This window comes from Branchiostoma belcheri, unplaced genomic scaffold (assembly GCF_001625305.1).
Source record: "Branchiostoma belcheri isolate BF01 breed outbred unplaced genomic scaffold, Haploidv18h27 scaffold9, whole genome shotgun sequence".
Classification (NCBI taxonomy): Eukaryota; Metazoa; Chordata; class Leptocardii; order Amphioxiformes; family Branchiostomatidae; genus Branchiostoma; species Branchiostoma belcheri.
Window position 1 is genome coordinate 4,804,721 of NW_017804575.1, and position 13,911 is coordinate 4,818,631.

The following is a 13,911-nucleotide window of genomic DNA, read 5'->3' on the forward strand; positions in this document are numbered from 1 at the left end:
AGGATTGGGATGTGCATTAGGCCACACCAATTTAATTTCTTGGTTAACGGATTCGCCCGCTTCATTTTTTTCTGATTTGGAAATAAAAATAAAAATTCAGAATCGACTGCAAAATGCTCATATTTTGCCCTGAACAGTTGAAAACAATCCTTTTCATCCTAGTTGTTACAGTTATTCCATCTTTCAATGCAATGGTATCATTAAAAGTTCAAAATTCATTGTTTAAATTTTGAACCAGCCTGGTGTGTTGACTTAATGGCTTCTATCGTACCATTTTGGGCCATTATAGGATGCCTAGGCCTGTTTTTATTTTTCATTTTTTCGCCCGCCCGCTCCATTATTTTTCTAGAAAAATCCGTTAACCAAGAAATTAAATTGGTGTGGCCTTAGCTTCAGAAACTCAGAAAAATGACCAGAACAGAACACTGGAGGTAGGATTGGGATGTGCATTATCTATGTACCAGTAGCCTGCCTGATCTGACTGGTTTAGAGCTAGCTAGGAATTATAATGATACATTTTGCCAGAACGAATTATAACCAAATTTCCCGAAACATCACCAATTCTCGTCAGCAGTCAATGGAATTGATACACCATACATGTATGTGGCGTATTCCATGCTAGGCTTTGACAGCATATTATATTATAGGTCCTCTTACCAGATATGACTTACTATTTGGTAAGATGTCATGTTAACTCTCATAATTTATAGGCAACCACATTAATTAAAAAAAGAATAGGGACCTCAACAATGTCTTTAACACCTGGATAGCTGAAATGTGGATACCTTACAGATTACTGATGCTTTAAATGTACTAAATCTCCTTAAATTCACCATTGTTTTGTTAATGTGGCGGTATGTCTTAGTGTACTGTTGGAATTACAAACATTTTTTTTGCTTAGATATTTTGAGGGTACATACATTTATGTTTATAACAGTAATCTGTAGCTTAGTACATTTGTGAAAAAAATATCTTCTGCCACATGTGCACACAATTTCTGAATGTAGTCCATCATATCCTGTTGATATCCTGTTTTGTATACTAGTATCAACACAATTCTTATTTACTTGCACTGCATCAGGACATTGCTAGGGGGCACTGTATGTACCATTGTCATAGCCAGCAGTCTTGTTTCCATTGGGGGGTTTGGGGTCTGGATCTGTGATAAAAGAGGAAGACATGTTTAGATTACAGAAACTACATGTTTGTTCTTAGTGATCAGCCTTTCATCTGAGAGCTAATCTATATTGGAATTTTATGCTAAAAAGCAAAGAGCTAAAATGCATTGTCCACTGTATCATCACAACATGTGCTTATAAATTATAGGTAGTAAAAGGCAATACGTTTGTAGTGTGTACCTTCATGTTACAACAGATTTTTTTTTTTAATTTGAGGTTGCAGTTCTAGCTGCTTGTGCTAGGTGGCATGACTGAGTGGAGACTTACACTGCGTCAGGATCACCATTCCATCAGGTTGAGGTGCCATCCTCGTCGTTCGTTGCTGAAAAGAGCATAATAGTATACATATGTAATACAGAAGTCATTGAATGTTGATTATATAACCAGAATGATGCAGTAGTTTTGAAATGCCAAGCCTTCCCAAAAGAACTATTGCAAGAAGAACGCATGTTGGTCGGTTAGCCTTATTCTGGCAGCTGATTGGTCAGTAAAGCCCAACTCGGCAGCTGATAGGTCAGCAAGTCTTCTACTGGCAGCTGATAGGCCAGCAAGTATTCCCCTAGCAGCTGATTGGTCAGTGAGCCTTATTCTGGACGTTGATTGGTCAGCCTTATTGTCGCATCCGAGTGATTTTTAGACTGACAGCTGATTGGCCAGTATCTCTTACCCTGGCTGCTCATTGGTCAATAATCCTTACCTTTGCAGCCCATTGGTCCTTTTCGCGAAGCAGTTTACAGGTGATGAACATGATCAGGAGGATGATGACCAACTCCAGTATGGCCAGTATCAGGGCCAGGCCCATCATTCCCTAAACAGGAAAATGTAACCTCTTAAATAAGGTACTCATCATCACATAGTTTACTACATGGTAGGCTATGACTATTCAGCATTATTTTTGGCGAGGCCACAAGAGTGGAGCCGTTAGAATGAACCAAAAATCTTTTTTTTCAACGTACAAACAATACAATACATAATGGTGACGCATTCAAGCGATATGGCTTGCATGTATATTCACGTTACCACTAGACATAAAGTAAAAATTACAACGCATGACAAAACAACGTCACATGGGTAACGTCAAGATAACAAGAAACAGGAGTTAAGCTATTAAGATATTATAAATTGATACAGTACTATAAATCAGTATAAAGCAAAACTTTTAGTTCATGTTGGCATGAAAGCTACACACCAATATATTTTTATGAGTGAAATAAGAACTGATTCATCCATATTTTTTTAACGGTGTCGCTCAATACAATGCCATTTTTGGCCACTTCTAGGCATAGAGCTAGAGGTATAGAACTGTAACAGCAACTCTTCTCCCTGAGTCAGAAACATCATGATTGAGACCAGCCCAATTTCTCACAAGTAGTGAGGACTAACTGACCCAATAGGAGAAACAGGGGTTACGAGGCTGGTCGGGAAAATCCCCTACCCCTTTTTAGACCATAATGGTTTGTTCCACTTCCGCTCACGTGGTTTCTTTAACGTGCTTGAGGTGTGTCTCTCCTCAAATACGGGACCTCCATTTTAACGTCCCATTCGATAAGACGCCCCTAACCGAAGCCAGGTACTCGTTTTCACCTGAGTGAAGTGAGGAAAGTCGTGTAAAGTACCTTTCTGTATATTGGCTGTATATTGGCTGAACACATAAAACAGAGGCCAGGGAATGTTGTTCGTGACGTTTGTTACCTTCATTCCTGCGCAGAGCCTATCCGAGTATGCCCCGCTGCGGGCCAGATCGTTAAACCCGCGGAGGCAGTAGTACGGGTACTCGTGAGGGATGAAGGCCAGCGCTACCGTGGCGATCAGGAAGGCGGCCAGGGCGGCCACATACGCCACGGTAGACAGGGTCAGGACCATGGAGAGCTGGAGAAAGGGGGCAAAATGTAACATTTGTAAGCCATTAATAACTAGAGAAGTAACATTTGCAAAGCAAATGCATAATGTTTACCTTCGGACATGGTCTGCTCTGTTAATTCTTACACAAACACATTCACATACATGTACTACTAGTATATGGTGACAGGAGCAGAGCAGACCATGAAATTGCAACATTATGTAACCCAGCACCAGTCACCATGGTGACAGACGTCAACAAATCATGTCATTGGTCAGGTCAGAGGTCACTGTTTGGAGAAGAGGAAGAAACTGAGCAAAAACAATATGTTTTCCTTCGGTTAACATTAAAATACTAGGTGCACGTGCACCTTAGTGCACCCAAATTTCGAGCTGTGCACCCAATTTTTTCTGAGACACCCAGATGTTCAATGTATAATAGTATACAGCATACTAAGCATGCTAAGTTTATAACATCCACGTCTCGGAAAAAAATAATCGTTTTCACTGACATTCTACTCTTTATTTGATATGGTGCACCCAATCTTTTTAGGTTGGTTGCACCAGTGCACCTATTCCCACAAATGAATTTCGTGCTCTGTTCCACAAAATTTACAGGTTTGGGAAGCTCATCTATTCTGCTTTACTCTTTGGAAAGTGGGAGCCACCATTTTGACTATGACGTCATGGGTTAGCCATTTTGTTTCGAATTTTACGAATACATCTTAGGGCCAGCCTTTTCTTTCCTAGCCTTTGTTTGTTTGTTTTTATTTGTTTACCCAGGGTGTACATATCGCCACTAAGGCGTTTTTCAATGTGTCCTGCAGGCATACATAAATAAAATATACAAGAAAATAACAGATATAACAAAATGATAAGTCAACTTATAAGTACAAATTAAAGTCAACTTAGTACAAATAAAAGTAAAAGTACTATATAATGCCGCAACTCAGTAAGGTGGTAATAAAGCAAACTTGTCAAACCAAGAGCCACAACTCATAGTAATAAAGGCAATAATACAAAAACAAATCAAGGAAATAACAAAGGAATATAACAAAGGAATTTGCATATCAATGCTGTTTGATAACAAGTTTTGATGTGGCAACACACTCCTGGTTGTAAAGGCGCTTTGGCTGTTGGTAGTTACGCTTTGCTTTAAGACGTAAGTATAGGACTGTGGCACATTTTGGTATTAAAACATTTTTACTGACTTTACTTGAAATTTTACTTGCGAATGTCACTATTACTGTTAGACATAGAAGTCTCATGTAGCTAGCTTTTAACGATAGGGAAGTTTTGCCGACATGTGTCCTAGTGGATACTCACCTTAAAGACACCGAAGCGGTCCTTCCCACTCGAAATGGACACCAGACCTGTGAAGATTATCTGAAGACAAAAATACGTTAGTAGTAGTAGTAGTAGACTGGTTTATTATTAAAATCAAAGACAAGTCACATGGCAGCCAACAGGCTGAATTGCTCGGTTGGGTTAAGGCAGCCTATGGCCAACTATGATTAGTAATTCATACATATGGCTGTAACTTTTGATAGCTTGGTCGCACCACAACTTAACTTCACACAGTTCTAGTAGTACTTGAAACACATGGAATAAAGGTTATTTTGTTTTTATTACTTCTGGATTTTTGGGTTAAAAACCAACATTTTGGTAAAAAAAGGCTGTTTACTTCATGGCTTTACGCGCAAGCGGTAACAACACCTTTCATCATGATATTTTACAAGTAGAAAGCCAACCCCCTATTTATTATTTTTGTCCGAGGCTATTTTGTTTTAAATGACAGTTACGTTGTTTTTTTGGGCCAAAAACGACAGAAACGGCTATTTTTCTGTCATTTTTCGTTAAAAAATCGCCACAGTTAAAAAATTTCGACTTATATGCAAAATAGCCTCGGACAATTTTGATAAAAAAGTGATGGATTACTCTAAAGATGAATTATGTTGTTTTCAGCTGCGCATAAAACCGTTTAAGTCATACTCCGTGAATGAAATGCGTAACAACGCGGGTTTACAGGGGAAACATACAAATGACCGCCGGTAACCCCGAATTCGAACACGCGTTCTATTCGAATGACGTCATATCGAACATGGTGGAACATGATTCGGGTTCGAAACATGTTTGTGGCAATAAGTGCAGACACACGTCCGAACTCGAACATGAATATCAGCCTAGGCCGCCTTAACCCAACCGAGTGACAGACTCGTGTACAAATTGGCAGATCATTATTAATTCGCTTAAAATATCTAAAATTGTTAAAATGACAAAACAGATAAAAGCAATATTTAGTATGAGGAACATTACTGGGTGTCGCCCCCAGAAGCACCGAACTACAAAAAGTCAATCCGCGTGTGCATAATAAAACTCTGGCATAGACATATAAAGTTATATATATATATATATATGATAGAAAGAACAGTATCAGGGTCCTTTTGACAAGTAAAATCGTTAACTGTACGTTACTAGAAGATGTACTAGTATATACATGTCAGTTGGCCATGGGTTACGGTGAATGTATTTTCTGAATATATAAAAAAAAGTCGACATTAATAAATGAAGTGCATAAAAAATTATACAATCATATCTTCGCTCTTAAACTGTGTGTTTGGGACTGCCGAATCGAGACGTTAGTAAGGAAATTGACCCTTGCTCTTATAAAATGATATTGTTTGTAGACAAACAGATGAACAAACTAGAAAGGTACCAAACATTTGCAAAGCAAATGCATAATGTTTACCTTTGCATATGGTCTGCTCTGTTAATTCTTACTCAAACACATTCATATATATATGGTGACAGGAGTTTAAATCCCTACTGCTATAAAATTGCAACATGATGTAACCCAACACTAGTTACCATGGTGACAGACGCCTGGTTCAGGTCATTGACCTTGTTTGTTTGGAGAGGAAAAAGAAGAAGAGGAAACAGAACAAAAACAATACGTTTTCCTTTCGGTAAACAGAACAAAACCCACCAGTATTCCTGCCCAGATGGGTGAGTAGTAGAGCGGGGAGGACTTGTAGGTAAACTTGTGTCTGTTGGCGGCGCCGCCCTGGATGGCCTCGGCGGTGATACCGAAGATGATGCTGAGGCCGGCCAGCGCCAGGAGGGCCAGTCCCAGGGGCACCAGCGTCCTCTGCTGCAGCAGCGCCATCTATCGGCCGACTGAGGAAACGCGTAACGGTACTATAAATTACAGAATAGTGTACCCAGGCCAATACAACTTGGCAAGTCAGCTGATTGGTCAATAAGCCTTATTCTGGAAGATGATTGGTCAGCCGTATTTTGTTGCATCCCGGTGAGTTTTGGACTGACAGCTGATTGGCCAGTAAATCTTACCCTGGCTACTCATTGGTCAGGAATACTGGTCACGGACTCACGGTGCTATAACTTACAGAATAGTATATAGACGTCATAGGGTTGATATAAAGTTAACCTTATATTAGGGAGCAGTTTTTTGAAACCTTCTTGTTTTAATAACTTGTTTCTATCATGCATATTTATCTAGAAAGTCCAAAAGACCAAGAGCATACAACTTTCACATTATAATGATTCACCCAATGACACCCAATGCAATTTTAATGTGGCAAAGTTGGGTTTAAAAGTCAATTTTCTTGTAATTCTTTCAATGTAGTATGTTGAATCAACCCTATTACATAGCATACTGATATCTGTGAGGCACAAATGCGATACCATTGATGGAAAACGGTTGCTTGTTTTGTGTCGTTGGCTGGTTCTAGCTATTTATGGGTGGTACCCCAAAATAAAGGGACTCCTCATGATCACGTGGCTTGTTTTATGCTATTTCAAACGCTTAAAAAAGAAAATGACGAAAATGTACAAAGAAATGGCAGTTAATGTCAACATCAGACAGATTTCTTCATCCAGAATGTCTTGTTTTGTCGCCCTAAAATGGCATTGAATGTCTTTAATCCATGGATCCATTAACCATTGCAATAAACCATTGCAATACACAGTAAGTAAGTACATTGTATACACATAAGTCAGTGAAAACAGTTTCCACCATTATATAACGTTATGTAAGTCATTTAAGGTCAGTTTGCTTGTCAAATACCAAGGGGTACCTGGAGGTCAGGGCTGCTTACGACTTTCAGGCGTTTATACCACCACTACGTACGCTTTACACTTAGTCAACATATATCTGTTGTCTACAGTACTTATCAAATGTATCTCACTCACTTTAGGTTTAATATTCAATCAACAGTCGACCCAGATTTGAAGTCAGTATATTTGTGCCGCAGGACAGAAATATCTTTTCAGTCTGGTAGTTTTATGGATATCAAATCTTCTCAAACGATGCGGAATTTTTGTATGTATACTTCCTTGCCGATATATTACAAGTAGGTATGAAACCCATAGATATAGGTATACAAACATGTACAATATGGTTTCTCAACACCTACCTGGTTAATCTAATTAAGAAACGCACGCCTGTCATTTGAAAAACGCCCCCAAAACATTCCATACGTTGTTGTAACAATAACGTCCGAACCCACCCCTTCGTATCGTGCACATACACACTCACACACATAAACTTACCTGTTATGGACTGTGCTGAAGGATGCTGAAACACCAAATAAAACAGGCAAACGAGTCAGGAGAAACAAAACTAGTCTAAACGGTAGGTATACGAGCAATGCAAAAACGTTTCTTGCGTGACCTGTTTTGTAGTGCTTTAGTATGTCGTAAGTATAGACAGATGTTGTCAAACTAGTTTTGTCCGTCGTAGGTGAAAGGTCGTGAAGCTTTGCCTGTGGCGCCTTTCACTCAAAACGGCTCCCGTGCGAAAGAAACAGGCCTCGGGGATTGCCTGATGTTGAGCAGACCTGGTTCATTCTTCTGACAGATCCAATATTTTGGCATAAAATTTTTTTCTCGTTTTTTTTTGGCAGAATAGACTGTAGGTAACGTCAACGTACACGTGCTATAAAGCCACCACACTAAAAAACGGAGGGGGGCTTGAAGAGATCTTCTAACGCAACATTAGTAATCCGAGAGGTATGCAAAAAAGCTTGAGATATCCAGGTATCCAGACATTCTTGAAAAATCCTCATTTAATGTGGCTGTTTTCAGCTACGCCGGAATAAACAATCAGAGCTTGTTTCATAGCGTACATTCTAGCTATAGTCTAAAAGTCATTAGAATTAGTTCTTTAAGATTTCGAGTTATTCTGTCCACAAATCAACAAAACAAACGGAACGGAACCATTCACGTAGCCCACTTCAGGCTACAGAGGTGGCGAAGGAAAGAGTACATATTGGCCAAATAGACAGATAACATGCCAGGGGAGTTAGCCCAATTCAGAGTGGCAAACTGTACTGCTTTCGCGGACCAACTCCCCTGCCTGGCATGTTGTCTGTCTGTTTGTCCAATATGTACTCTTTCCTTCGCCGCCTCTGAAGCCTGGTGTCTACTCTGCCCCGTCGCTTCTTGAGCCTGGTAGAGGCTATAATTCTTGAATTTTCATAACACTTTAGTCTGTGATTAAAAAGTGTGGCGTAAGTGCACGGACTTCGCTATTCTTACACAGTGACCCGTGCGAAAGTCTGTTAGATGGTGGTGCATGTGCCCTTGGGCGTTATTGCTGATGTTTTGTTGTTTTCTGATTCTGGATCAAGTAGAAGCTCCCCCAAGAGGGTCATTTTAGATCTGCAGTTCTCTAACGCTTTGGGGGAGTATAGTAACTAGTTCTTAATGGAAACTCTTATACCAACATGCCACGATCTGTCCTTAGCCTTCCCTACCTTTTACATGTCATATATGTCTTCAACCACTTCAACATATGGATATATTAAAGTGGAACCGCGGCTACTGGTGTCCGCTGTAAGGGTGCTTTTATCAAAGATGTGCCTTTGAGACGAAAATGTTTATGTCCGAAGCAATATGTCTTTGACACAGACAACATATGTACATGGTCTGCGGCTTGCAGGTGTGGGACATGTATAGCGTTAAGACCGCGCTGACATTTACGTAGAATGATATCTAATTTATTATATGTCCATATTCTTGTATGTATGTTTATGTATTGCTTTCATAATGTGTTTAAATCCAATGCTGTTTTATACTGTTTTTTATTGATGTAATTAGGGGAGGGAGCTGGTAGAGGTGACCCACCTGTTCTCCCTCCCCCTCCATGCATGTGCTGCAAAATTTTAATAAACAAATATTAATGTATGTTGAACATTAATCTTTGCCATTTCATGATTCTTAACTTCTCATTAATGATAGCCCATTCATGTAGCATACTACGTCAGTGTACGTACGTCAGTGACCTTTCATGACCCCTACGCCAAGGTTAACAAATCCCACCCGGTTACCGACATGACAGAGGATCCGGAGCTCCGGTCACGGTATACGAGCAACGTTCTCCCTCACAATTCGGCCAAGTCTTCTACCGAATACAACAATCTGTTTAAGGCACCAGTAAACAGTTTTAAAGCGGACATACACAAGGTAAGGGCCTGAACATATTCTTCGTACGTTCGCAAACTCTAGCCTGGTATCCAGTCTGATCGTGGTCGGGGCCGAAAGAGCTCTGTCCCGCCCGCCTCACATAGGTTTCCCGGTGTGTATTTCACGAGAGATTGATTAGCCCTCCACAGCGTAACTCTCTTACCGGGACGGTCTGTTGCACTGGGCGGGGGAAGCTATTAGAGCCCCCGAAGACACAACCTGCCTGAACACCCCAATACCCCCAATCACGTAAGACTGGATACCAGGCTAGCAAACTCAGACATTCTCGGGACACTGAGTCCTGCATGTGCCGTACAATACAAAATTCACCTGTCTTGTTACTGTCGATGCTGTTTGTCTGAAATTCTGGTCTACCTTCATTGGTTCTGTCACAACTTGCATGCTTGTAATTTTTAACATCAGAATATGTGTAAATGCGTAAATGCTACGTGAAGAACCCATTGTTAAGCATTGTTGACTTTTATTTTTTTTAGTTCTCCGTATCGCGTAGTCCAACGCCAAAATGCTTAAAAAAAGTTAAAACAGAACTTATTCATAGCATATTCCATGTATACCCACAACCTCACGGGTAGACATTTTGGACAGTGTTTTTGTCCAATGCATGGTGACGTAGTCTCATTGTTCCAAACTGGTGCTGGTTAATTGTAGGGCACGATTTTCCCACGCTTAGCAAGCTAGTCATGCCCCACCCTACTTAATGCACCGTAACAGCAGAGCTTTCTCCCAATCATTCGACTTAGTCTAGGAAAACATCTTTTTATTTATACAGCCAGTTTTCACATCCAATGCCTGCTCTTTATGCATTTTTCTGACGTCTAAAAAGTGTACGTAGCTCATTTCCGTATTTGATGTACCACATTTTCAACTAAACTTTTGATAAGCTACCACTACTGCTACATAACAGGCAGTCGCTGGTTGGACAAGTTTCTTGTGAACAGATAAAACAACACAAGTGCGACATCTGGCGGCTCCAAGAGATATGGCAACTCGCACCACCAGGTTGATGCTTGGGTTTGGCGTGGCGCTTTTACTACAGGGTCTAGCGGCAGTACTGCTAGGCAGCTCCGCGGAGTACCTGCACAAGTCGCAATTTCACGGGCTTCTGGCGCCCATCTGGAGCGGGTGTATGGTAAGACTGTCCGTTGATTCTAAATTTTGTAACTTCCCTACTTAACCTCAATTCTAAGATGTTGCATAACCTCAATTCTAAGACGTTGAGGTTAGGCCACACCAAGTAAATTTTATGGATGACGTCCTTTGGAGACCCTAAATCTAATACGAGAGGGCGAAAAAAACAAGAAGGGCCCTAAAAAACAAGATGCCTAGATTAGAAATATACTAAGAGACGACAAATGTTAGGACACAAATTGAATGAGGTGACACAGTGTAACAAGCAAGAAGTCTTTTATTCATCATCAAAACAGCAATAAATCAGGTGGAACAGCAGTTGTCGTCCTGTGCTGAGATAGATGGAGCGTTCAGCAAGTTTCTTCAAATGTGGCAGCATGTACCAAACTGAATTCCTAATGGAAGTCATGATTTCTTTGCTTGATCTTTATAAGCTTTGGTCCGTACAAACCTATTTGCGGCACTATCGTGACTCTTTGGTCATAGTTACAGGAAGCGGAATTTCTTTTTTTTTTCTAGGAACAGGCCAAAATCAATGCGCACGTGGACGTCATCCATAAAATTTACTTGGTGTGGCCTAACCTCAATTCTAAGATGTTGAGGTTATAATTAAAAGCAGTGAAGTGAATCAAATGTTTCAACTATTTCTCACATAAATGACTTCACATGTGTGTTCGCCCACCAACATGGTGGAAGCTATATTACATCATTGTTACATTGAACTCAAATCTAGTTACTATTTTTCTTTTCTTTTCTTTGAGGCGATTGCTACCGGACTTTTTGCGGTTTGTAGTGGAAAGACACCGTACCACAAATGGCTGGTAAGTTTGATGTATCAAATTTTTTAAAAAGGAAAAATGGCCGCCGCTTTGTTTCATGATTTTTTTCAGACGGAAATTGAGAGTACATTCTTTCTGCTTTCCATAGATTCAATGTATTCCTCTCTTCTCTTTTGTAGAGACATTGGGCGCATGCGCTGAGTTTCGTGACGTGTCTCGTTGCCATAGCAGCCCTGGTTATAGGCATCATGGGAGTTGTGGCCACGTGCTCTGGAGCCGTCAACAACAGACTTCCCACAAACCTGTGCAGGGAAAGAAAGTATGTGATCTTAAATTATAAGGATCAACCAGCTTTAAAATGATTTCTGACTCATATGATAACAAACCTTGGAAAGAACTTAGAAGAACTACATGACGTTCTCAGAACTCTACACTGCCTAGGCTAATTCCTGCCTTAAGCTAGTTCATATATAAATAAAAAGTACCTGAATACGAAAAGACATTCGATCTCTACCTGAAAAGTATAAAGTATTAGTTACACATCTACTAGATTAACCAGCATAACGATAACATCAGGGTGTGAATCAAGTTCACATAATTTCCAAAGATTAAACTTGGGCCGTGTTTATGTGAAGTCACCCAAGGCGCTTTACATGTGGTTTACCCCGAAGCCGGTTTCAAGTGGCTCCATCTGAACGCTCCGAAATCACATTGAAAGTGCCTCGATCCCAAACCACTTCTAGAGGTGGTTTCAAATCGGTTTTCCCGCATCGCGATTTAATTGCGTCTGGACGCAATGTGATTTCAATGTGACTTCACTTGGTCATGGCTTATGGGATGATATTTCTTTATTTATATGCAATACCAAATTTTACGTGTCAGCAACTTAAAGAGTAGTAGTGGCATTCAGCCGAGATACGCTGGGAGGGGGGCACCAGCAACTAGGTCGTTGACCTCTGACAATAATGACACGCTACCTAGCGTGTTTTCATCAAACAGCAATGGGCACGTTTTAAAGGGAATGTATGGCACGTGGACCAAATGTGAGGAATGTGAGCTACCCGAATCCCGGTTTGGGTGACTTCACATAAACACAGCCTTGGTGTCAGAAGTGGGATTCATCACATTTTGTTTACTCGCTGCTATGTGACTCTGATTCCGATCACTTCTTCACCTCTCCAGGTCGCTCCACGTGGCCGCTCTGTGCCTGGCGATAGGCACGCTGGTCGCGGCGGCGGCTTTGTTCATCACCTGCTGTACCTATTACGTCACCTGTCCATCCTGTTGCATCACCTGTCCAAGCTGTGACGTCACCTGTCCAACCTGTGACGTCACCTGTCCAACTTGTGACGTCACATGTTTTACCTGCAAGGGCCTTTGTGATTGTTGCAGAAGTTGGAAAAAACGAAGACAAAAGGTGATTTTTTTTCGACAGCCGTTATTATCGATTTTTTTGTTTGTGGATTATATTCTATAGAATTAAGGAAAGTGCATAATTTCATCAATGAACGTGCATATTTTCTACCTATCAAATAGTGTTGTTTTTGGGATTTCAATGTTGAAGTGCGCTATAACGAGGAAAAATCATAACAGAGAAATGATGACTTACATTTACACTTTGCGTTGTAAGTAAGGCCACAGCAAGTAGATTTTATGGATGACATCCTCTACAGATTCCAAATCTAATGCGAGCGGGCGAAAAAGAAACAAGGCGGCCCGAAAAAACCGAAAAGGTTCTTACATTTACATTCTCGAATTTTTACTCAATCTTTGTACAAATGGTTTTGATTCAGTGGAAACAGTACATACACAGCCAGCATCACATATCACTGCATCAAAGTAAGAAACAAAACGTTAAATCAGAGCCTTTTCTTGTTTCCACTCTTCATAGGTATCTGCCATCCACCTTCCGGCATGGCAACAGACATCTTTGCCCATTGTCGGCATGTTGACCACTGTCAGAAGGCAACAAAATTTCTTGTTTTTTTCCAAAATCAGGCGAAAATTAATGCGCGCGCTGATGTCATCCATAGAAATTACTTGCTGTGGCCTAAATAACAAACATGACCCTGCATTTCCAGGCCCCGCCTGTGGGGGCGCCCCTACCCAGCCAGCGGGACACGGGAGGAGAAGAGGCTGTCCAGGAGGAAATGTTTGAGCATGCGCACGAGAATCCCTACGTGTATCCCGACGACCCTCCGCCCTACTATATCCCGGATGTACAAGTAGAGATCGACCAATTCGAAATGTCTGAAATGTCTAACCAAGAACTAAAGAAAACCGTACAAGAAGTGGACCAACTCGAAATATCTGATAAAGAAGTTAAGAAAACCGTACGATTTGTAGACCAGGACCCGGGCACAACTTGATTGTAATGGTAAACTCACAATACTCAACCAGGAGCCTGGTATTGCAGTTTGTGGGAACGCAAAGTATGATATAAAAGACAACAAGACATCACAAATGAGCATTATTCCAGA

At 40.8% G+C, this 13,911-nt stretch overlaps 2 protein-coding genes across 2 annotated transcripts; one reads left to right on the top strand and one right to left on the bottom strand.

The window, feature by feature from the left end:
• Nucleotides 1-887: 887 nt before the first annotated feature.
• On the bottom strand, nucleotides 888-7,725 carry LOC109487737. Its single transcript, XM_019791798.1, has 7 exons — nucleotides 7,590-7,725; nucleotides 6,004-6,194; nucleotides 4,344-4,403; nucleotides 2,871-3,047; nucleotides 1,876-1,986; nucleotides 1,446-1,500; nucleotides 888-1,159 (listed from the first exon to the last, which is right to left on the bottom strand). The coding sequence occupies exons 2-7, from the start codon at nucleotides 6,181-6,183 to the stop codon at nucleotides 1,089-1,091; spliced, it is 654 nt and encodes a 217-aa protein (XP_019647357.1). The 5' UTR covers nucleotides 6,184-6,194; nucleotides 7,590-7,725; the 3' UTR covers nucleotides 888-1,088.
• Nucleotides 7,726-10,432: 2,707 nt separating this feature from the next.
• On the top strand, nucleotides 10,433-13,877 carry LOC109487769. Its single transcript, XM_019791835.1, has 5 exons — nucleotides 10,433-10,653; nucleotides 11,414-11,473; nucleotides 11,611-11,750; nucleotides 12,614-12,848; nucleotides 13,513-13,877. Exons 1-5 carry the CDS (start codon nucleotides 10,504-10,506, stop codon nucleotides 13,798-13,800), a joined length of 873 nt encoding a protein of 290 aa, XP_019647394.1. The 5' UTR covers nucleotides 10,433-10,503; the 3' UTR covers nucleotides 13,801-13,877.
• The last annotated feature ends 34 nt before the right edge of the window (nucleotides 13,878-13,911 follow it).

Bases quoted from the DNA above. Each gene is read 5' to 3' on its own strand.
- LOC109487737 (XM_019791798.1), bottom strand. From the start codon at position 6,183: ATGGCGCTGCTGCAGCAGAGGACGCTGGTGCCCCTGGGACTGGCCCTC. The intron at 3,048-4,343 runs GTGAGTATCCAC...CCCTTTCTCCAG, and splicing joins ACCGCTTCGGTGTCTTTAAG to CTCTCCATGGTCCTGACCCT. The intron at 1,987-2,870 runs GTAACAAACGTC...TTTCCTGTTTAG, and splicing joins GGCTCTGCGCAGGAATGAAG to GGAATGATGGGCCTGGCCCT.
- LOC109487769 (XM_019791835.1), top strand. From the start codon at position 10,504: ATGGCAACTCGCACCACCAGGTTGATGCTTGGGTTTGGCGTGGCGCTT. The intron at 10,654-11,413 runs GTAAGACTGTCC...CTTTTCTTTGAG, and splicing joins CCATCTGGAGCGGGTGTATG to GCGATTGCTACCGGACTTTT. The intron at 11,751-12,613 runs GTATGTGATCTT...TCACCTCTCCAG, and splicing joins AACCTGTGCAGGGAAAGAAA to GTCGCTCCACGTGGCCGCTC.